This window comes from Lissotriton helveticus, chromosome 4_1 (assembly GCF_964261635.1).
Source record: "Lissotriton helveticus chromosome 4_1, aLisHel1.1, whole genome shotgun sequence".
NCBI lineage: Eukaryota > Metazoa > Chordata > Amphibia > Caudata > Salamandridae > Lissotriton > Lissotriton helveticus.
Window position 1 is genome coordinate 569,333,209 of NC_136063.1, and position 25,766 is coordinate 569,358,974.

General features: G+C 41.7%; 1 protein-coding gene across 1 annotated transcript in view; it reads left to right on the top strand.

Annotated features, from left to right (window-relative positions):
- The window catches only part of SLCO5A1 (solute carrier organic anion transporter family member 5A1), a 373,416-nt gene that overhangs the window by 261,452 nt on the left and 86,198 nt on the right, over positions 1-25,766 (top strand). The window contains exons 5-6 of the mRNA XM_078687177.1: positions 21,596-21,760; positions 23,262-23,460. Of these exons, the coding sequence (XP_078543303.1) occupies positions 21,596-21,760; positions 23,262-23,460 (364 nt within the window). The remainder of the gene's footprint in view (positions 1-21,595; positions 21,761-23,261; positions 23,461-25,766) is intronic.

The following is a 25,766-nucleotide window of genomic DNA, read 5'->3' on the forward strand; positions in this document are numbered from 1 at the left end:
CTCTGTGATCAGTACACAGTCAAGTACATGATGGTGTTACCTCTATCTTTGATATTCTGATATATACCAGATAAAGCACATTTGCAGAATCCAGGGCAGTGTTATCCTCAAGAATGGATGAGGAAATGTGGTATTAACAGAACTAAAATCATCAGCAAATAGGCAGAAAATAATAAGTCATAAAGACTCATAAAGGCTCAGGATCTGGGAAGGCAGAAACCAATGAAGGTTTAATAATTAGTGCAATACAGAAAGCAAAAATAGTAGTTAGTCAAAATATATGGTAAATCAATATAAGGAATTTTCATGAGGCTCAGTCAGATGCGTCAAAGAGTCTCACAAGAAGTTAAGTTTCAAACCAAAAAAAATTCTAAGACTTAAGCAAGAGACAGACTGACGATGGTCCGGTTTCTAAGTTGAGGCAAACCAGACTTGGCTCATTTCCTAAATTGAGTCCATATATAACAAAATACACAGTGTAAATTACGATATCAGCACAAGGTGATCAAATTGATAAATCAGAATACAAAATGTAATACAGCATTATCTAACACCACCCCAACACCATTCCCAAATTATTGTTAATATAACCCCTTTTGATCTAATGTCATTGGCTGTGTCAGTACAAATCGATTTACACCAAAAATAATGACAGTCTCATATTATTAAGAGGTCTAGAGTGACACAAGCAGGAAAATCCTAGAACTGTCATTCTAAAGGAGTTCTTCGAGAAGAGCATTTCAACACAGAGGGGTCCATTAGGATGGCGGGCGTATTGCCCCGTCAGGCTGGCGGTAGCCACCGCCAACCTGGCGGGGGCAATCCGCCCGCCATCCTCCCCTGTATTCCCCCTGCCATATTAGAATGGCGGGGGGAACCAGGGCGGAGCAAAACACCGCCCGCCACTATTCCGCCCCGGTTGCATTGCGGCCGGGGCGGAAAATGATTAATATGGTGGCGGTGTCAAGCACACACCGCCATCCATATCATGAGAGGCATTTTGGCAAGCCTTTCCGTGGCGGCAATGCCGCCACAGAAAGGCAGGCAGTCTTCACTCTGGGGGCCCCCTGCGGGCCCCCAGAGTGAAGGCGGGTAGGGGCATGCACACGGGGGGGTACCTGTGATACCCCCCACATTTGCATATACAAAGCGGCAGGCACTGCGCGGTGCCTGACGCTTTGTTTACGTAAATGCTGCAAAGCAATTTTTGTATTGTGGCGGGCGGTGCAGAGGGCTCCGCCCGCCACAATACTGAAAATACAGGATGTGCCCGCCACTGTGGCAGGCACATCCTAATGCCCCCCACGGGACCCCCGCCCTTATGGCAGGTGGTCCCGTTTACCAATGGGATGGCGGGCGGGCAAAGTCCGCCCGCCATCCTAATGGACCCCAGAGTATTTAATAGTGCACGTTTAGTTACAAGCGATATGAGAAGAAATGAAACCACTCATCACGGTTACATGAACATTCAAAATGAAGTTTAAGCCTAGTTCGGTCCTAGTTTAGTTAAGCACAAGAAAATACAGGAGCATATTAACAAAGAATTGTCAGAGCGTGGCGCTGCGTCAAATTTGGCTGCGCCGCGCTCCCACATTTGAAAAACACAGGAATGCAGTGCATTAAAAAAGAATGCTGCACAACCCTGTTTTTTCCCTAGTGCTGGCGCTAAATGTTGCTGCCTAGCACCAACGTAGGCACTGTAGTGCAAGGGTGTCTGCATTGCAGGGAATGATTGCTTATGTGCTGGATTGTGTCCCTTCCTGCACATAAACAATCACTAATGGCGATGTAGTACTTCCATGACTGCTACAGAATGTAGCACACATAGAAGTAGCAATTTTTATTATTATTGATTGTTTAAGTGCAGCATATAAACAATCATTCATTGCATTTTGCTCTTTCGATGTGGGCTGCAGAATGCAGCACACATAGAGAAAGCAAACATTTGGAGAAATAAAAGTATTTCTCCTTGTTTTGTTATTCTAACACCTGCTCTTCATGGCGTTAGTGTTTAGCACTGCCTCAGATTTACACCTCCTAGTAAATCTAAGGCAGAATCAAAAGCAATGGGGGTTGTGGTGGAAAACCCTCAGCAACACTCATTACACGCCCTTTCATGCTAAGTGATGCATGTAAAGTGGTCTTATTTACAACAAGGCCGGGTTAAGCCACAAAACGTGGCTTAACGCTGCTTTGTAAATATGGAGAAGAGCATATCGCCACCAGAATGTCACTAAAAGTGACGTTCTGATGCCGATATCCCCTTGTCAATATGCCACACAGTTGTACAAAGTTCAGTGTTTTAATTTAAATGCAAAAATGCTAATAATGTGAGGCACACGTTTTTAAGAAATAAAAATCTTCTCTCTCAGTCCCACCTCTGATTCAATCATCAGATTCCCACTGATCTTTATCTATAACACAGTTTCTATCATCTTCTGTGTCTTGTGTCTCGATTCTTCCAAAGTCTTAATCACATCATACAAGCTTTTAAGTTCTCCATCTTTTCCATTTCAACATCATATCTTTTCTTTGTAGACATAGCAGGTGCAGTTTAACACACTCACAAATTACACCCTTTTAAAACAAATCACCTAAACAAATTTTAGCAAAAGAATAAGACCAACTATCCATAATGATATAGAATTAGACCAATTATACATAATGATATAATACATATTGGGGTTAGTATTTTTCCATAAACACCCCAACCAATACTATCAAAGTTTTCACCAACCTTCACACACCAACTGATGCCCTCAACCCATGTTCCTAAAGAGCCTTTGCCTAATGTGAAATATTAGTTGATTTACCAATATTGTCTTTATTAAGCTTGATATTATCAGGGGTGAAGGTGCAGCATTTTTGAACCCTCAGCACAAGGCAGACGCCTCCTTCCTTCCTAAGTATATTATCTAATGCAAGGTGGGTTTGTATAATCAGTGCACACATCCACTCCTCATTAATTAAAGCGCATACGGCAGCTGTGTTAGTAGCCAAGCAACCTACCAGAGTCATCCACTCTCTAATTTACACGTCTCCCAAGGCCACACCAATAGGAGTAATCAAAACACCAGATACATCAATCAACACCTCTGCAAAGCCATGCTTTGACCTTTTAAGATCCATGGTATTCCTTTCATTCATCTCCCTCACATGAGATGCAAGAAGAAAAATGAATGAAGGATAGCAGATTCACACCCAACTACTTGAGAGGTAAGTAGTTTTAGCATAAGCATAATAAAGCATGATAAATTCCTTTCAGAATCGTTTTTTCACCAATCAGAAACTCATTATCGACCACATTGCACGTGTTGCTCTCACTTTTACTCACAAATTCAACCAACACTAGACTGTGTTTTACTCTCAGTCTAGGATGCATTCTCGAATATCTGAACTTCTCCTCAGCTATCTCCTCAAATTTGATCTCTCTCGTCTCTTCCTAGGTTCTGCTAATTCGCACTTTCTCTCATTATACTCTTTTATAAATTCATGCACCACAACACTCAATTAACACAGACTTGTTGCTAGTCTTATCAATTTCCGTATTTGAATGGGTAATTAATCTTAAATGATTAGAAACAGATTTCAAACCCTCAATTTCAGAAAGAGCATCCAAGGAGACCTTGTTGTCCGTACGATAAGGAGCTAGGAATTCATGATCCAAGAAAACATTACCAAGAACATTGCAAGTTGGAGAATAAGTCAGAGGAAGTTGCAAATGGGTTATACCCTCTGACACTGAACTTGGGAAGAAATGTGCAAATGTACAATTTTTTACTCTCATTATATTCTCACATTTGAGTAAATATTATCCTTAAATCTGCCTAGAAAACTATCCTTATGCCATAACTTTGTTTCCAAGATACCGCCATATGCAGTGGTTAACTCTTTATTATTATTAGTGCGATAATTATATACAACTGGCAGACCATGCACAACAGTAAGGCAACTAAAAATATAATATCATCAAAACTAATAGAATTATTTGAAATTTTGAACAGCATCTTTGTTTTTATATCACTAAACAAAATTCAAAAATCAAAATCTAACACTAGTTATGAGAGTACAAAATCAAGAAAAATGCAAGAAACTTCAGTGCATTTTGTTTTATTTCAGTTTATTGACTCATTTAATCTTCATCTGGATATTTAAGGTAAAAAAGAAAACAGACTCAACTATGGAGCACTGAGCACAAAAAAGTGTTTGTTAAAAAGGAAGGAGGCTCTCTCTTCCTTTTTTTTTACTCAATAGTTCTTGAAAAAATAAATTGGCAACCTTTCAGATCATGGACATCCACGTCATCATCCTCTGATTGTGTGTTTACAAAATAAGATAATTTAGAAGCTGCATACTTTCTAATGGGCACTTTCACTTTTGTTGATTTCGTAATAGTTTGCTGTTCACTTTTACTGTAATCACAGTCTTGTTCTGGTTCTTCCCTGGTTGTCTCTGGACTTTCCTGTACAACCTTTTTCTCCCTCTCACAGACTCAAGCCACTTATCTTATTAATGAACGTTATCATTTTCTGATTCTGATTTTATGATAACCGCTGTATCTTCATCTTCTCTTGCCACTTGGTTTTTGATTCTGTCTGGATCCGTTTGATTCTCGTCTTCCAGTGTAAACTGTTCTCCTCTGTGTGTTCAGGAAATTCACACTTTCAGCTTCCCTCTCTGATTCTGAGTTTCTAGATTTTTTAGTTTGATCTTTTGTCTGATCTTGTTGTTCTTCTTGATTTAGATCTTGATCTTCACCCCAATGGATCCATGCAGCAAACTCAAGCTTGATACTGTGAATCAGTGGTTGTTGTCAAAATGTCTTCATCTGCAATCTTCACTCTGTTGGTGTGAGATACCGTGGATACACTGTGGTGAGCCTCTCCATTTTATAGCAGTGTTCATCTCAAGGATGACTTGGTAGGGGTCCTTCTACCTTGGCTCCAAACAAGACTTGTGAATGTGCTTCTTCACTAGTTCCCAGTATCCAGCATGGAGGGTATGGCATGGTCCTTCTTTTGGTGAAGGTGTTGCCAAATTCACCTGATGTGAGATAGAGCATACAACATCAGACGGACTTTTGTAGTAATCCAGTACAATGTTATCATTAACAGACACTTGGCGTGATGCAAGGAATCCTCATGGCCCTCCCCATAAGAACTTCATGAGAAGGGAGACCTGCTCTCTTATCCAGTGTGCTCCAGAGGCTCATTCGCACATGGGGAATAGCCTCTCAATTTGTAAGGCTGGCACAACAATTTTATCACTTGGCTCTTTCATTGAGTACCCTTATCTGATTGTAAAGAAGTTGGCAAACCAAATCTGGGGATCAATTGCCTCATCAATAGTTTGGGTATTATTGTAATGCTGTTGGCTCTCCTAGTTGGGTATGCATCTACCCTCCTACAAAACACAATCACAGGAACGTACCTAAGATTATTATAAACTAGCATCCCAACAAAATGTAATTGTACCCAGATAAAATTACTTTTGGACTTGCCTATGTGGCTCAAAATCATCAATGTTCTTTTTCTCAGATTATTCTGCTGACAGGTAATACAGCCTTGACGCAAATTATCAGTAACAGATCTAAAGTGAGGATTGCAACAATATTTATATAAAAGCTTAATCATAGAATCTCGACTAAGGTGAGTTGGGCCATGAATTTGCCTACTCACAGAGAACAACATTAATTCCAGAAAAAATGACTTTCTCAGCCGCACATCATTCTGGTCTTTTTGCACAGCCTGCTATTTTCCATTTTATTTTCTCATCTTCTGGTATTTCATCCAAAAGCTCCTTTAGTTCACTTTGTGTCTGAAGTGTAGTTAATAAGAAAAAATAGACATTTTTACTCCCAGTTTTACAATGCTCTTGTTCATTTCAATTGATTTTAGCGGATTCAAGTGCACAATATTTTGCAATTTCTAACTGTATCTATATCAGTTCCCGATCTAAGGTCAGCACATTAAACTACAAAAATCTGAAATCTCTTTAGATTGTGGCAGTGCTCTTAACAATTCCAAAATGTGTATCCCCTTACAGAAAGGGGTTCAAGCAGATATCATAAAACACTTTTGTGACTACAATTGTCCAAAATTGTGGACCACGCCAAATCCATATGAGCTGGCAGTGTAAATTGGAACACTCAATCCATCATATACACAGCATGCTCTTGAAAGTGAAATTCATTGTGCTACTTGTGCTGAAGTTACACCATACAATTATGATGCTTCTACAATATTTGATAAGGTACAGACTGCATATGCTGCTCCTAATGTCTCATATTGGTCTCTTAGGCATGAACCATCCACAAATAAAAGCTGATGTGCTTGTTCAAGTGGAACATCATCTATGTCCGGTCTTGGCTTGGTACACAAATCTATATCATCAATGCAATCATGATCTCAGGCCTTATCATCACTATCCCTTTATGAAATTGGCAAAAGCGTTGCGGGATTCAGGGTATTGCATCTTCTGATTGAAATATTGTCAGCAGCCAAAATCGTTTGCTCATATTTAATTAGACAACTGTTTGTCCAATGCTGACTTTATATATGATGCTGATCAGCCTGTTTAAGTGGGACATCTTCAATGTTTGGTCTTGGCTTGGTACACAATTTTTTCTCATCAATGCGATTATGATCTCAGTCCTCATCATCACTATCCCTTTCTGTAATTGGCAAAACCATTGTGGAATTCAGGGTGCTGCATCTTCTGAATGAAATATTGTCAGCTGCCAAAATAATTTTCTGATATTTAGTTAGAAGACTGATTGCCAAATGCAGATCTTGTGTATGAGTCAGTGAAATTTCATCTAAATGGGGAGCTAACACAATAAGTGTGTAACCTATGCCGATCCCTTAACATTGCTGAATTGTAAGGCAGACTGCTGCTATTGATTTTAGAAATTCAAGAAGTGCAGCAGCAATTGGGTCTAATCTGGCAGAGAAGTAGGCCACAGGCCTTTGGATTTCACTGTTTGTGTGTTAGAACCAATAATGCACACCCTTCTCTCTCATGACGGAACAGGTAAAAATCTTTTTTGTAATTTTACATTCCTAGGGTGGGTGCACTACTGAGTTTGTCTCTGAGCTTAAGGAAGGCACTCATGCATGCATCTTCAAATAGCATCGGATCAGAAACATGTCTGTGAGTAGGCTGCAGTAAAGGCTTTGCAAGGAGGGACAAATTTGACTATAATGTCTACAGTAGCTAACCATTCTCAAAAGTACCTTCACTTAATTTTGTTTGCTTTGTGGATTCGTTCTTAGGATTGCAGAAACATGCTCCTTAGACACTTTTCTCACCCTTTTTCAATATGGTCATTCAAATAGATAATACAGTATTGCCTTTTTGTAGGAGACACCTTATGACCATTGTCAGCAAGATGGTTCAAGAGCACAGTTGTATCCCACTTGCAATCTTCTTTTGTTTTTGATGCGGCCATCAGGTCGTTAATATACTACACTTGCACTGAGTAACAGGTGCAGACTTTGCCACAATTTTCTTCAGAATCTGACTAAAGATTAAGGGCCTTAGCTTATGCCCTGTTGGGATACAACACCACACAAGAGCTATATTTAATGAGAAAAGATATTGTCAATCTCCATGAAGAGAAATGGGAAAGAATGTGTGGCATAATAAGTTGATGACTATGCACCATTCTGCCTTGGCTGGAATCTGAAATAAAATCACAGCAGGATTTGGTACCACAGGACAACATGGAAATACAATTTAGCTAATTTTTCTTGGGTTTTGGAACGTCCTCCATTTTTCTGCTCATTTTGTTAATTCCTATTACAGTGACCTCCTAGCACTTCTCTCAAAATACCTTTCTCTAACATGTTTCCGATTACATGTTTCATGCCGTCTTCTGCTTCCTGTGTAAGCTTGTACTGAGGAGTTAGGGAGTAAACTTCATTTGGTTTCAGTGTATTTTCTCCGGCTCTGCACTTTTATTCAACCTTATTTCTTTGCCTTTAAAATCCTTTACCCTCCTCTTTCTCTGTGTGTCTTAAGTCAGGAAGCAAATACTCTTTTGTGAGAAATGGAAACAAATAGACTTTTTATTCTTGCAATTTTATTTTAAATTCAGAATCTAAATCCTGTGCTTGAATTGCCCCATCATCTGGGGGGCCATAAATTATGCAAGTCATCTTGCAGAGAAGACTGCTACCTAATTCGTTTACTGGACCTATATCACATATGATAAATTTCTGACCATTCCCTAGCAGGCCAATTTTTACAGGAACTGTTAGACTTGGCAACCTTATGGTGGTCTTCGCCAACTTTTTGCCTGTCTGCCTCCCTTCATTTTTCTGAACTCATTTTTGATGGTTTTAGGATTCTGCGCACTACTACTGACCAGTGCTAAAGTGCTTTTGCTCACTCCCCTAAACATGGGATCATTGGCTTATTAACAACAAAGGGGGACAAGGGGAGGACAATATTTACCGGGGTCCAATGTACGTGTCCTACGAGGCTGTAAACAACAAGATTGTACAAAGTTCCCCAAGGGCAAGGAAGGGTTGGAAGGATAGTAATAATAATGATAATAACAACTCTCTCACTGGGAATGGTGTAGCTGGTATAGAACCATGACAGGGAGAAACGTAATCCCTTATCGGAACTTAGGATGCCTCACACAACTAAAAAGCTGGACGACCGTTGTCATCCTACCTGATGGTTGTCTCGTGTCATCATTGGCCTCCTGCTCCAACGACAGGCTGGCGGTGCAATGCCTGACGGGTAGCACGAATGTGCTACTCTTTTGGTGGAGTTCTTTTGTTCCTGGCCAATGGGTGCATGTGTGTGAGGGACCTGAGAGATAAAGAAGTGAGCGTGAAAAAAGAGTTAAAAAAGGTCAGAAAAGTCCACTTCAATTGCTTTATTCATGTGGCTTACTGCCTTATTAAAATAGTGGAGCGAGGGGTACCGAGGCTGACAAAGTTAGGTGGTTCGGCTCCGTTCAACCCTCACTTGTGATGTGGTCAACATGTTTCATGCCTCACGGCAATTCATCAGGACCTAAAGTGCTCATCGACTTATGAAAGAAGTATTCAAATACAACCTGCGTGGTAGAAGTACCAGTGCAGTGGGGTGTCTGTGTCCTGCGGGGGTTCACGCCCCCTTGGTCTGGGTGGTTGGTCCCCACGGACTGTCCACGTGGGGCCTGAGCTGTGAGGTAAATACCTGGGAAGCTCAAGGCAACTGCCGGTAGCACCTACCCTCCCACGGCGGCGAGTTCAAGTCGCAGGACAGCCGCCGTGGGAGGGTAGCCGACTTGAACTCGCCGCCGTGGGAGGGTAGGTGCTACCGGCAGTTGCCTTGAGCTTCCCAGGTATTTACCTCACAGCTCAGGCCCCACGTGGACAGTCCGTGGGGACCAACCACCCAGACCAAGGGGGCGTGAACCCCCGCAGGACACAGACACCCCACTGCACTGGTACTTCTACCACGCAGGTTGTATTTGAATACTTCTTTCATAAGTCGATGAGCACTTTAGGTCCTGATGAATTGCCGTGAGGCATGAAACATGTTGACCACATCACAAGTGAGGGTTGAACGGAGCCGCACCACCTAACTTTGTCAGCCTCGGTACCCCTCGCTCCACTATTTTAATAAGGCAGTAAGCCACATGAATAAAGCAATTGAAGTGGACTTTTCTGACCTTTTTTAACTCTTTTTTCACGCTCACTTCTTTATCTCTCAGGTCCCTCACACACATGCACCCATTGGCCAGGAACAAAAGAACTCCACCAAAAGAGTAGCACATTCGTGCTACCCGTCAGGCATTGCACCGCCAGCCTGTCGTTGGAGCAGGAGGCCAATGATGACACGAGACAACCATCAGGTAGGATGACAACGGTCGTCCAGCTTTTTAGTTGTGTGAGGCATCCTAAGTTCCGATAAGGGATTACGTTTCTCCCTGTCATGGTTCTATACCAGCTACACCATTCCCAGTGAGAGAGTTGTTATTATCATTATTATTACTATCATTGGCTTATTCCCATTTGGCATATTGAATCTACTTATATGTCCCTACTAAAGTGCACTACATGTGCCCAGGTCCTGTAAATTAAATGCTACTAGTGGGACTGAATTACTCATTGTGCCACCCACTTAAGTAGCCCTCCAACTAAGGCTCAGGCCTTCAATTGCAGAGCCTGTATGTGCAATTTTAAATGGCCACTTCGATTTGGCAAGGTAACTCTTTTGCAAGGCCTAAAACCTTCTCTTTTAATACATATGTCACCCCTAAAGTAGGCTCTGTCTAACCATAGGGCAGGATGCCACTTTTTAGAAAGCTGGCATTTACTTACTTACTTTAGACATTTTATGCAATCTGCCTGTCTCTTGAATACACTTCTGGGGTGGGTGACAGCTGGCTTCTTGCATTCCCTATAAATAGCCATACACAAAAGAAGGAGAGGTGTGCCTGAGTGGTCATCAGCATGCATAGGGGCCATCCTGGGCAGGATGGGAGGGAGCAGCTGACACTTATACCTGAAATGGCTGTGTCCTATCCACACACCAATAATTGATTACCCCCTCTGTAGCGTATTTGGAGCCAGGGGAGGAAGGAAGAACCGCTATGCACTTCAAAGCTTTCTTTGAAGTCTCCCTCACTTCGAAGGCACCAACGGGTATAAGTGCTGGACCTATGGCACTACCAAAGGGGTATATTTCTGGACCTGTGACTACTCTGTCAGGGAGAAGAACTGCTGTGCTGCTGAAAGGACTGCCGTTGTGCTGGACTGACGATTTGCTGGGCTCTGTCGTGCTGTACTATTGCCTTGCTGAGCTGCCTTGTTGCTGTTGTTCCCCTGACTGGATGTGAAGGACTGGGTCTGCATCACTTGAACCCAGAGTGACTCCAAGGGCTTGCTGGCTTGCCTCATGGTGCATAATCGTCAGCGACACCAAAGACTTAGAACTCTCCTGTTCCAACCCTAGTTCTCATCTGCTTGTGAGTCTGTCCTGGAGCTTCGGAAGTGGACCTAGGAGTTTGCTCCAGTGGAACCGATGCATCCTCTGCTGCGAGAGCAGAATCACCACTTTGCCCCTGTTGTGGGAACCGGACTGGCATATCACACTAGAAACCACTGCTTCTCAACCGATGCTTCGCTTACAGACCCGATGCATCACTGCAGTTGTGTGATGAAATTCGGCACAACACCCTACCTGCATGGAGATCAGTAATGCATCTCACTGCTGTAACCAGGATCAAGATTCTTTTGCTCCGGGGCCTGCTTGGGTCCTGTCTCCAGCCTGAGTTCCAATGCGGTTGGCCTAAACTCTTGACTTTGTCCCAGTCCAGTTCAGCCAATTAACTCTTTAGGCGTTACTGGCGTCTAAGTGCTATATTTTTTATCTAATCTTTAAACATTCATATCTTGACTTATACTGGATGGATTCTTGTAATGTTGGTCTTGCTTTATTTATGAAATCATAATCTATTTATCAAACCTGAAGTGGAGTCTTATTGTGGAGTTTTCAAAGTGTTGTTGTATGAAGTGTTCAACAAAGACTTTACACAATGCCTCTTAAGTTAGAGCTGACTGCTCTGTACAGAGCTACCATAGGGTGAGCAGAGGATAATTTAGCTTGTGTTGTGATCCACCCTGACTAGGAATAAAGCTTCTGCCTAAACAGGGTACAAACCTAATTTCTAGCAGGAACGTTTGCTGAGACCTGATTAGTAATTTGCTTGCCATTGATTCTGACAACTTGGATTTGTTTTCCCGACTGGCGTAGGTTTGGAACCTCCATGAGATGAACCGATTAGAAATTTAGACACTAGGTGGCCATTCAGCTCACTATCTACATATAGGCCTCTCTGGTCTACCTCTAGGAGGAACTCCTGAAAAATATGTGGAAAACCATTTTTAATCATTAAAGAACTTTGTTGGAAAACAGGTATTTAATCATTTTGAATTTAATCTGAATTCTATGTACATTCTTGTTTCCAGTGTCCAAGGTGCTCTCAATAGTGGCACAGAGTGAACTTCTCAACATGTTAATTTGAGTTATTCACAAAACCTCTACCTCTACCCTGAGGAATACCATTAAACACAGTTGTTCCCTGCACACTTACTCCCTGTGTGTTCAAATTTGCACCACCAACAGAACCAGAATCATAACCTGAATCTACCACCTTGTTCCTGCCATTTCTCTGAAATTGCTTGCCCTTCCTGATCATTAACTTCTCCTTCAACTTGTTCTGTTTTGCGTCAAAGCAATCATTGCCAGCCGCGGCTCCTAGGAAGCAGTTTTCGGGCAGGGATGGATGGAAGAGTGGGAGAGGGGTTAAACAAGAATTTAGCTTACCTGCCGGCCGGCTGGCCTGCTGCTGCCACCTCTCTTCCGCCCCCTTCCTGGCTTTGTACAAACAGGAAGCTCCCAGACTCCCAAGCTCCATATAGCCAATCACAATGCTGCAGTGCAGCATTGTGATCAGCCTGAGATCTGTGGTTTGGCACTGAGCCAGGGACTGTGCTGGGCATGTTCTCCACCCAGGTTGTAATGCAGCCTGGGTGGAGAACATGCAAAGTTTGCATGACTGTTTGGCAGGCCTGCACACCTTACAGAGTGCGCACCTTACAGAGTGCTCACCACTCCTCCCCCCTGCTATGAGAGCAGAGCAGCCTCGTCCCTCCCTCAAAGCTACCAAGCAGTTGGAAAAAATAAAAAGGTAATAACGTCAAGTTATTTTCATTTTATTTTTCCTTCTTTGCACTGCTAAAAGCAGTGGGGCCACGCTCCTCTGCCTTACTGGAGGAGCCGCCACTGAGTACAGTATAGTACTTTGGGTAATTGAGAATTTCGTCATTACTCTTAATCTGCCAACATATCACACTCTGCTGTATTTCACAACTAAGCTCTGGATACCAACCCATTACAAACACTGTTGCAAATCTGCTAAGGCATTCTTTTGTTGGATCTGCAACTCCACAGTACAAAATCTGCATTAGCTCAACAGGCATGCACTGATTCTTTTGGCTCTTGAGTAACCCTCATTATCTTGGACCATGTCACCTCTTTCTCCTGGAACTTTCTGCTTCAAATGCGCAATCATTTCCTTATACTGTTCTATAACAACAGCAGCCGGACAATCATGAAGAGGCACTCTTTGAGGCTCTTCTGTTGTCTGTGTTACGTCACTCGGCACTCAGTCCACACATCTTTAGAAACAATCATTTCAAACAACGTATTCAGATCTACCCAAAGTACCTTTGAAATTATCAGTAGTCTCTCTACATCTGTATACAACTTATCCAGATCTTCCCAAATCTTTAAAAGGTTTGTTGTTAATACAAGTAGATCAGATCTCTGCCAAGGAACATGCACAGATTACCACCATGCACTGCTCATAAAGCAAAAACAGTCACAACCAATTAAGGCTCACTGGCGCACTCTTTCTCTTCTTTTTCTGCTTCATTTTTGTTCTTTGCTTTGCCACCTCATTTCCTACTCCATTTCTCTCCATAGCTTTTCAAATATAACCAGCACTGTTCCCCGGAAGGTGCGCGCTTGGGCGCGCCCACCTATGACACTCCGAGCGTGCAGTGTCTTCTATGGAGTGCGCACCCACACAGCCCATCCCCTGAGAGACAGGTGTTCAAGTTAATCACATAGGGCCAGATGTAGGTAATTCTATTTTACCGACTCATAAATACCGAATTTTACCGATTCGGTATTTATGAATCGGTAAAATAGAAGGAGGGAGATTTAGGTAAAATCGGTAATTGAATTACCGAATCTGTAAAAATCGGTATTTACCGATTCGGTAAATACCGATTCGGTATTGCCCATTGATTCCTATGGGCCTTTGAAGCCCATAGGAATCAATGGGCATTACCGAATCGGTATTTACCGATTCGGTAAATACCGATTCCAACAAGGGTGCAGGGGGTGTCACTTTGACACCCTCTAGCACCCCAAATACAGGCATGTGTGCCATGTGGCACACAGACATGCCCTAAGGGCAGGTCTGTCTGTCACATGGCATAGGTGTGCATGCACACATGTGCATGCACACCTGGATTCGGTATTTTACCACCCTATTGGATTGGGTGGTAAAATACCGAATCTGAAAGGCCTTTGGGGCTCAGAAGAGTCCCACCTACATCTAGAATTTACCGATTCGGTATTTTACCGATTCGGTAAATTTACCGAATCGGTAAAATTGGCCCCCTACATCTGAAAACTCAAATACCGGTCGGTAACGGCCAAATTCGGCCGTTACCGACCGGTATTTGGGCTCCTACATCTGGCCCCTAGTCTGTAGAAGCATGACGGGCTCTGCGATCAACATGAATACTTAACAATAGGCAGACAATCTGCCCCAGCCGATCTCTATGAAGAAAGGGCAGCAGTAAGACTATAGGCATGACATGCCTTGTGCTTTCACAATCACTAACATCTATTAGTGATTGTGAAAGCCACACGTCGTGCTTTTAGGCTAGAGGCATGCCTTTTGTTGATAGAGCGCGGCTGCAGGCAGATTGTGTGCCTTTTTGAAAGTTTTCATCTTAAATGCAGCCCGTGTATTAGTATTTTGGGCGCTGCAATTAACTTGAAAAGTTAAAAAAATACACGCAACCTGCCGCGCTCTATTAACAAAAGGCATGCAGCAAGCCTTAAGGCATGACGTGTGCTTTCACAATCACTAATATATCTTTGTGATAGTGAAAGCGCACATCGTGCTTCTGGACTTGCGGAGTGCCATTTCTTAATAGATCGTGGCGGCGGACATATTGTGTGCATTTTTTAAAAAGTATATATGTTAATTGCAGCGCATGTCACACTTATACACTGCGCTGCAATTAACATGTGTGCTTTTCAAAAATGCACGCAATCTGCAAGCAGCCACGCTCTATTTACAAAAGGAATGCAGCAAGCCAGAGCTTTAAGTGGTTCGGGTCCTGCCAGTGCTCAGCACCTGCAGTTCTTAAAAGCAGGTGCTGAGACGGGTACCTATCAGGCTCTTCATTCTTAATTTTTGCCCTCACCCTCAGGGTAAATCTTAAATCTGCAGCAGTGCAACTGCTCAAAGCCTTTGCCAGAACTTCAAAGAGACTTGCTATAGTTCTTTCACAGTCTCATCATTTCAGAACTGAAGCATCTTCAATATCAGATTCAACAAAGCTGTAGTTGTTGCTTATTTATCTTATGCAACTAACAACCATTGACAAAGCCAATAGTCCTGGCTTATTGTAGATATAATGTTACTTATTGAAAAACGATTCCGAATCACCAAAACAAAGTGTATCTGAGCTACAACAGCCTTGTATTGAACCTTCAGGAGGACAGTTTTGCTAGAACAAGGTAAGTCTGCAGTTCTTGTTACACTTAGATTCTTCTGATGACTGTCTCTGTATTGGACTTTAATCTTCACATGTCCTGTTCTGTATGCCTGCGGGGGAAGAGGGTGCCTTTGGGGACCCCGTGCCAACTGTTGCCAAAAGCACTGGAAGTCTCACCCGGAGTAGCATGCTTAGTTTACAGCTGTTGCACCAAGGGTTTCTTGGACAGTTATGGCGCTATTTCCTGAAATAATTCTCCAGAAGAGTAAAGATATTGGAAGCAGTTGAAACCGATGACAATTCCACAAAAAGGGACAGGAAATATTAGTATTAGATTTTGTTTCAGCCGAAGTAAAGGTATTTCTTTTGTTTGGTAGGCCACCACCATCTCCAAGTCATGCTTTACATAGACTACGGAATGGTGCATTAAAAAGTTTTTGGTACAGAACTCAGTAACGCATTTGAGAAAGGACGGGTTGAGATTTAAAGTTTTTAAAAAAATGGTGAATAAACAAAAGGTACTCCAGTCAAGCATTAGGACATTGCTCTGCATTTTGGGTGTTGTGATGTCTGTCTCTCCCCCAGCAACACATACACACAAATCTGCCAGGAGGGACTGACTCCCTATGATAAGATATCTGCACCATCGCACTCCTTGCCTCAGGTCCCCTTTGTATGTTTCTATCCCTTAGAGCGTACCTGTTCTTTCTGCATTCCGTTATGAGGGATAGGAGTTAATGAGAGGTGGTGACTAAGCTGATGGTTTGTGGATTGTCTATAAAAGCTTACTGTCTCGGTGCCCAGTGTAGCTGTCATTAGGGCAACTGGTGGAAAGGCACCAGCATGGAGGGGTAACAGTGGCTCTTTACACGCAAGTTATGCTTTTCAATCAGGTTAGCCGTAAATGTAGGATTAATAAGCAAAACTGGGGACTTTAATATGTGTTTTCAAATAAATGCCGAATTTCACAATGGAGACACAAGTCCAAAAATTGGCAGGTTCATGCTTTGGCATTTTGAGATCCCCAAGGAAATTCTTGCAGATGCTACCTTTCCCTACTAGAAGGATAGTTGTGCAGAGTTTTAAATAAATATATATATATATATATTTCTAATTCCTTCCCTCTTCTATCCCTCCATTATCCTTTTCAATCTAAATAACAGGCTAACATATCCACCACGCAAATTACTTTCATATTTCACTATACCAATTCAACACTAATCCTTTATGGGTTCCGGAGTAGCGTGCTCTCGTCGAAAAAGTGCTTTAACACCCCATCAGGGCTGCCAGCACTATATAAATGCTATTACAATACGATACAATATATCTAGATGCAATGACAGAGGCAGCACAAAAACAATCGCGTGGCACACTATGCTAAGCACAGATTTTTAGCTCAAATGTTTTTAAGCCACACCCTTAATTACATCAGTCAAGGCCTTTTTTTGACCCCCCCAGTTTCTTCATTTCATTTAAAGCCTGAACAAGCTTAAAAGCACTGTGTGCTCTTAGAATAGCTAACATATATTAGTGATTCCAAAAGCACACATGGTGGACATCTATGCACATTCCTCCCCCTGCGTATCCTGGAAACCATCTTCAGAACGGATAAATGAACTAATGATTATCAGTCCTGAAGAGTGGAGTGACCCACCCCGTAGAGCCAGCTCTGTTCTGCAGAGAGTCTTGCTCTGCTTACCTTGAATAATTCTTAAACAGATTGTTGCAAATAGCATTTTCTTTTAATTTATCTTAAGTATGGGTAATGTGCGAGAGTCTGTTACAGACATGTTATGACAAATATGTTTTGTTTCATGCAACATCCATAAAAAATGTTTCTTTTAGATCCAAACAGTAACTCAGATATGAGAAATGGGAGGATGTCACAGTAATTATTTGCAGTAGTATTAGTGAGCTTCTACTATATTACAATAGTGGAAAAATACATCACTATCCCTGATTATTAACTAAAAACACATTTAGACTTTGAACCTGTGTGTCTGTGCACTGCTTGTGATCTGGCCAAAGAGGACACAAGAGAGCTGAATCTGAATCATAAATTCAAAGGTGATCCGCACGGGGGCCCCCTAAATACGTTTGGCCATGGGCCCTTAAAATCCTTAAGATGTCCCTCAACCACGCCTGTGTAGTTAGTTAGGAAAGCAGCTGTTCACTGGTGCCATGGAATGAGGCAGGTTGCCCCAGTTTCCTAACATACATTAGTGTAACGTTGTCATGGTTGCAGATGCTCTGCACTGCACAACCAGTGTATGTCAGTAACCAACACGAAGGCCTTCCCGTGGCCGGGCTGGCCGTAGCCGGCATTGGGCATTTGCCTGGGAGACTGGGAGGGTGGGGGCTGTTTAGGAGCAGTGGGGGCCGGTTTTATTACTGGGTGGCAGTTTTGCAGCGATGCTCCAATATCCGCCCCAGTAACAAAAGCAGCAGTGCTGGGGACCGGTTTTGTTCAGCAGTGGTGCTTGACACACCCCCCACCAATTCCGTAAAAATTGCCAGGGCTACTTTGGGTTCCAGTCTGGCCCTGCCTGCCCCATCAAGCAGGCCTCCTGCATTCCAGTACCTAGGTCAGTTATCTGCACAATCAAGCAAGAACCCCTCTCACTGCACCCACGCGCGGTCGGGTTCTTGGCGCACAGAGAGATATTACACTGCTGCACACAGAGAAAAAAATTAGAAAAATATTAGAGGGAACATTTATGACCAGTAATGCTGTTTATTCATTCTCTGATACATGCTGCTATAGTTGTCAAACCCATTTCCTTCACTTCATTATCACCGAGAACCATTCTATAGTGTCTGCTCCATTTCTTCCTATTATATATGTGAATGTCATGCTCTTCTGCAAATTCTTTAAACCTAGCATATGCATCACAAATTCCAACTGCTTCTTTGCTCAGAAATCTCAATTCCTCCATATATTATGTAGTCACTGTTTCTATGCCAATTATTCCCTGCAAAATTTCTACAAATTCAGTCTTTAACTAGAGACCATAGATTTCTCTCCTTGCCTATTCACGTGATTGTACTTTAGTCACAGAGGTAACTGTATCAATAGTTGGAACATCTGTATCAGTAGATGAACTAGCAAGTGCAGTGATATTTCTACTAGGACCTGCTTAATTTTCGGGGCAAAGTAGACACTGGAAGTGTATGTGCACTTGTACTTGGATCTCTGCTCCTATATCTTGAGGGGGTCTGGGGTGTGGTAAAACATCTGGAGGAAGTCATGAATCTAGTAAATGATCTAAACAAATATCCTCCTCATCTGGATTGTTCTCTATGTCATTCTTTTCTTTACCAATTTTAAATTTTATCTTTTTTGTCATGAATGTTCCTCTCATCTTACTTATTGACAATTGAATAAAACACAGCTACACCCAGCATAATCTCCTCTATCTACACTCTTCTCTGAGCTCCGCATTTTACATCTAGCCAATGGCTCACAGTACTTCTAACTTGTCTACTCATTTTCTTTAGTTCTTTCCTCGATTGCGACACAGTCCCATTTATTCTATGCTTTGAACCTTATAGGCCTAAGTTGCTGTTCTCTCTCATACATGATATGCCTCAAATAATCAAGTTTTCTCACACTGATAACAGCCTCTTGAGGAAATTGCATGTTCTTATTTTTCGATGTGATCTAATTCCATTCTTTTAACTACATTTCCCCTCAATCTGATTCAACACAAAACCATGTGATATAAACAAAGAAAATCAACCACTCACAGCAAGTTACAGCAAGAACCCACCAATCACATAGTGATCCTCAGCAAGAACTGGCCAATCACAGTGAGGCTCACTGTGGCAATCAATCAATTGCAGCACAAATTGCTATGACGAAATTCTGAAGACACTGTAGAACCACACGTAATATAAATAACCAAAAAGATTTTTTGTCTGCTTAACCCATATACAGGTAAAGAATTCAATTCAGGATGAGGTTAGTACCCTTTGGCACTAACAATCACACCAAAGCAAATTTCTTACCAGCAGCAGCTCACCCTTTGGTCAGTGTGTTTCCTCCTGTACACCTAAGATTAAACAAACACCAATCTAGGTTAGAACACATTCAACTAAACATTTACTAAGGTTTAGAAACTGAGGAAAGACTCCATCTTTGTATGGATGTGGTGACTCACAATGCACAACCCACTTTGCAGAAACAAATGAATATATCAAGAGATCTTTTGATTTAGATAAATCTGTGTACCAAATTCAAGAAAAAACTCAACACAAATCACAATAATTCGATAATTAATTGTTTTCAACACATACAATCCCTACATTTTTCACAACACTAACAACAAAACCGTACAATCTTTCACTTTTAAAAATACAAACAAAGCATTAAATCAGAGCAATCAAATCCCCTACTAACGCGCATATCAAAATCGCACAGTCAAGGATCTTGCAAACAGTATTATAAATTACACCACAAATTTCTTCAAGCAGCCTCACTAAAATGATTTGGCTCTTCAGAAGTCTTTGTTGCTGGAGGTCCCAGATAAAGTGCATTGCCATAATCCACCCACAAAAGGATCAGAAAACCCAACACCGTGGAAGGTTTCTCTGTGCGAATAAACAGTAGAATCATATTCAGTAGCATTTACTATTCTTCCTATAATGTTTATTTGTTATTAAGGTTAAAGGCATATAATAATTGGGTCATTTAACCTGTTCAGAATGTTTGCCGTTTTTAGAACTGTAGGTCAGATGTGCTAAAGTATTTTAAATTCGCAAACCCTGCAATTTGCAAATTCACATGGTTTGTGATTGCAAAATGACATTTTAGTCTCTACCAAACTCCTCTGATTAGGAAAAGCCTTTTCAAATCGCAAAAGAGGTTTAGCGACTCATTCTAAATTGCAATTAGGATGGAGAGTCACCTTCAAACTGTGAGTCGACTCGCAGTGTGATGAATCAATGGTTTGCATTCGAAAACCATTGAAATGTTAACTTCTCAAAGGATGTGGCAACAGATTTGCAAATGGAAGGCTGTCCCTGTTGGACAGATTCCCATTTGTAATCATTGTGGTTAATCTTGGGAAAGCTGGCTGTGACCAAGTAGATCACTGCCTGTTCCTCTGATACTTTCATACATGGGAAACATTTTTTTAAAAGCATCACATGGTCCTTTAAAGAACAAGGGCTTCTTTAATAAGAAAAATGTTTCTCATTTCAAAATGTAAGCACAGAAAGGTTGATCTGGTGTTCCTTAGTGGCCATTATCTCTGTGATTTCAGCCAAACACAGCAGGTCATAAATAGTGACCTGCCTGATTAATATTAATTAGGCACATCATTCTGCCCCCTCCCTTTGACTGGAGAGTTTACGGTACGAGCTGTTAGTATACGGTTTGCGTCACAAATACAAAAAAAAGTCACAAGTAGTTGGTATAGAATTAGGGACCACTACTGAGATATTTCTCTTTGTATATCTGGCCCTGTATTATTTTGCAGATGCATGCTATATTATTGTGATTTCACACATCAAATTAGGGTTTATTGGTACTACGTTTATTTGGGGTCCTTCTGCATATTTGCCAAAAAACAGTCAATATGATTTGTATACTCAGGACCTGATTCACAAAGGTCCTTCGCAGTCGTGGCGGCGGCCTCACCGTAGAGGCTGGATTCCTCCACTCTTGGTGGGACCTCTGTACTGCAGTTTCCCATTGTGAAGGTGCCACCATGGATGTGGGACCCCTGCCGTGACTGCCACGCTTCTGCCATGACTGCAGAATGAATCAATCCCACATTATGGTAGTGTAGCAGAGAGGATGCATGGAATATTATGTCTAATACAAATATGCACAATTGGGAACATGTTGAATGACCCCGGGATATCAAAAGTTATTTTGTCATGTTATCTGTTTTATTGTTGAACAAAAAATTAAATTAAAGTTTGCCATTCAGCCCCCTGAAATTGTAAAATATTATCATAGTTAATTTTCTGATTCTAACATTTTGAGACACATCTTAGCGTATTTAGAAACAGAGCAGGATTTCTGTTTTTTTTAAACGAAAATATATATAAAAGTCCTATTAACGTGGCTAAACAGTGAATCAATCAGAATAATCACATTACTATCCATGTTATTATTTATATAACTAACTGTAAGAAAACTATATCTAAATGTGAACATAAACATTTATTATTTTCTTGCAAATGCCTGAATGATAACACCATTTCTACTTCATGTCACAGATCTCTCAACCCGTTTTTCATCCATTTTTAAAAATATTAATTTCTTGTCATTTTAGACCTTCCAAAGGCAGCTGTCAGGATCTTAAGCAACATGACATTCCTTTTTGTGAGTTTGTCATACACTGCTGAGAGTGCCATTGTCACCGCTTTTATTACCTTCATTCCCAAGTTCATCGAATCACAGTTTGGCATCCCAGCTTCCAGTGCCAGCATCTACACTGGTAAGGCAGTGCCAATAGAAATACATTGAACAATTTAACTTTTGCTGAAATGAATATATTTTAATATAAATGAAAAGGGATTATATAATTGTAGAATTGCTCGTTCATAGGCTATTTTGTGTTGTTACATCATGATGCCAGGTGTTAACTGGAAGATAATCCACAGATAACTTGTACTACTATATTAAGACATCAACCGAATATTGTAAAGAGGGTATACGTGCCTACCTTCTGAAACTGTAGAGATAAATGTGGGGTTTTTCTGAAAGATTGGTAACAAATGTTCTGAAGAGTTTCTAGAAAATGTATTAGCATTTGACAGAAAATGTCATCAGAGTCAGAGAAGTATTGTGTATAATTGTGGGCCTTTCTGTTATTTCATGGGCATGTGAGTTCTTGGCCAAATACTCTGTTCCATTGAACATAGGCCAAAGATCCATTATTGCTCTTCTACTGCTGGTCTCTGCATCAGGACCAAAGGCCTGTTCTTTGATCTCTCTCAGAGCTCTCCCACCTTTCGCTATGCTCGCTTCTGTGCCCTGTGCCCAAGCAGATACCTTCTGCCATCATTTTGCAACTGGTCTGCGCCAGGGCTATCATTATTTGAACACAATTTCAACATGTTTATAGTCACTGTGAGAAACTACCCTATTGACCCTGTGCCCCAATGCAATTCACAGAGTGACACAGATGTGTCTAATGGTTTAATCTTTGGTAGCAGGGCCAGTGCATCAAGACAGTCCCCAGAGGAGTTATTGTGCACTGTTGTACGAAAGTGTCATGCAAAAGCACGACCAATCAGGACTATAGAAAACAAGTAGAGAAGATAAATGTCAATGTAGATTAGGTAAAAAGATAATGTTTTTTAAGCAACGTCTTCGAGATAGATATGAATAAAATCGCAAGATCAAAGGTTATAGTAAAATTTTACTTGAAAAATGGGGGAAATTAAGACGACCAGAAACTAGTTATTTTATCGAAAATACCCATCAGTGGGAAACATTTAATTGAGATCGTTACTTGAAGTGGAAACACCTACCCAGGGACATGTTTCATGCAATTTTTTTGATTTGATATTCAATTGTGCTTATCAGGCTTTGAGTTTTTCGTTTGGGAGGCAGCACTTATATCATCTTAATAAACACACGTTGGTTAGGCAGTCCTGAAGTGCTTTCTGAGAGAAATGGTTTCACTTCCTTCAGTTGGAAAGAGGAAAATATTTAGAAATTAATTAAAACAATAGTCTATTTTTCTACCTTTTAGACTAATTAATTATTTTGGTCCGATTAGGACCTTTCTTAATATATTGCATGGAAATAGAGTGTCTGACTATTACATCGTTTTATTCACTAATCAACCCTACGTTGTTATTGTCTTGTATACCTTTACATGGTTTTATTGATATAATCAGTGTTCGCTTCTCTTCTGTGAACTACGGTTTTTTCCTCGTAATTTTGCTTTTATCTCAACTGCCTGTTTATTTAATATTTTCACTTTGCAGGTCTCATTATTGTTCCCAGTGCTGGCGTTGGCATTATTTTAGGAGGTTACATTATAAAAAAACTGAAACTTGGTGCCAGAGAATCTGCCAAACTGGCGATGATCTGCTGTGGTGTCTCCTTGCTGTGCTTTTCAACCCTTTTCATTGTTGGATGTGACAGCATTAACCTCGGAGGCATTAATATACCATACACCACAGGGTAAGTGAGCAAACAATTATTCATATTTTTACCCTAATTTATAACACTATTCATTGTCTTTTTTCGCTTGACCTTTATAACTTTATAACCAACCTGGTCAATTAGTTGGAACTGGTGGTGCACACTGCCAATTACCGAAATTCGGGCTGTTCCCAGAAATCAGTTCAGTTCCACCATTGCATTTTTTCCTTTGGTGGGCGTGAGTGTGCTGTGCAACTGATCAGGTGGGACTGAATATATGTGGGGCCTCCCATAGGCAAATCCACCGCACTCATTTTAACAGGAAATGCTGATTTAGTATTGCAGTGTATGAACTGACGGGCTAGACCAGACCTTTTGCCATTTATTGAGTGTACCACAGTACCACCTTCCCTGTGGCACGTGCAGTATATAACTGTGTCTGGCCAAGATAAGTCCTAAAGGGCCAGCTGTACGACGCTTGCATTTTGAGACTCGCAAATTGCGTCACTTTGCAACTCGCAATTTGCGACTCTCACTGTTTGCGATTCCCAATGGGGCCGCATATTGCATGCCTCATCAATATTCATGAAGCAAGTGCAATTTGAGACCCCATTGGGAATGGCTACCACTCCCAGGGAGGGTGGCCTGCTGGGATCAGCAGACCACCATGTCTGGAACTGCTTTTTAAATAAATCAGTTCTTTTTTTAAATGCCTCCCATTTTCCTTAAAGGAAAACAGGATGCATTTAAAAAAGAAAGATGAAACTTTTCAGTTTCATTTTTTGTGGGGAGGCAGTGGTTCCTGGGGCCACTGCCTGCTCTTAAAAAATATTTTCTCACACACTCATAAAGGCGAAGGGGTCCCTCCCTTCCCGTTTGCGAGTGGTTTACCACCTACTTGAAGTAGGTGGTAAACTGCGAGTGTTTTGTAGCCGCAAATGCGGTCACAAACATTAGTACTTGGCAGTGAGTCTCGCTATTAGGAAGGGATGCCCCTTCCTAATAGCGAGAAGCACAAACGCTATTTTGTGAGTCAGTGACTCACAAATTAGCGTTTGTACATGGCAATTTCTATTTTTTGCGCCGCAAATGGGCCGATCTCCTGTTTGCAAGCACAAAAAAGAGTTGTACATCTGGCCCATAATCCAGCAGCTCCTTTTCAAACTTAATTGGAGCATGTGTGAAAGTTCCAAAATCTAAACTATCATCTCTTTTTAGAGGCAAAATCACATTCATCTGTATGGAGCCTTTTATTCGTTTTTTTAGAAAGTGGGAATAAGAGCCAGGCATACATCACTGCACTTTCATAAGCATTTAGTATGGCATCCCCATTAAGCTCTTTCAATATGTTATGACCCTTGTGGCAGTGAAACATTCTGTGGAACCAATCCATGAAGGCCACCTTTGGTAAACACTGATAAACACAGAAATTACTGAATTCATTCTACTTCCCAGTCAAAACAAACCCAACTTCAGTAAGGCATGGCTCTCAGAACATGGATGGCTTCACTCCAAAGCGATCAGCAAAGTAAAATATCTGGGGGCATATTTATGAGTTTTGGCGCATCTCTGCAAATCAGCAGGGATGCACCAGAACTGATGCGTAACGCAATTCCCTCCTTGCGGCACCACAGATGCGCCGCATTTACAATGAGGCGCATCATGGTGCAAAGAAGGGCAGATGCATGACGCATCTTGTGGTTTACGGGCGGCGCATTGCTGGAGTAGTGTCGCAAGTGCGACGCAACTCCTGCAATGTACAGCGGCCACCCATACATAACGTGGTGCATCACTCCTTACGCCTGCTTCAAGCAGGCGTAAGGATTTGACGCAGCAGCGTCCTAAAACTGACTCAGTGAAATCTTGTAGATTTCACTGCGTCAGTTTTACGGGGCTTTCCTACGAGGGAACGCCCACCCTGCGACAGAACGCCCACATGAAACCTGACGCAGGTTTCATGTGGCGCAGGGCTTTACAACGTGACACATCTGCCTAGATGCGTCACGTTGTAAATAGGTCGCAGGGATGCGCCACGTTTCTGCAGCGTTGCATCACGCAACGGCGGCGTAAACGTGGCGCAAGTCCGACATAAATCTGCCCCCTGGGCTTCTGGACTGGACTGACCATCATTCACCCATTAACTCACTTATTCAAAAATTGCTAAAAAAAAACCAAGCCTCACTCTAATCTATAAAAGCACTAAACCACCCCTAAGTACAAAAGGTCTCCAAAAAACTTCCATTCAGTCATGCATGCACTAGTGATCGCCTCCTTAGATTATGGAAATGTCACCCTAATCACTCTTCCTAGGACATCCTTGTTACCTCTCAAAGCAGTGGAAAGAA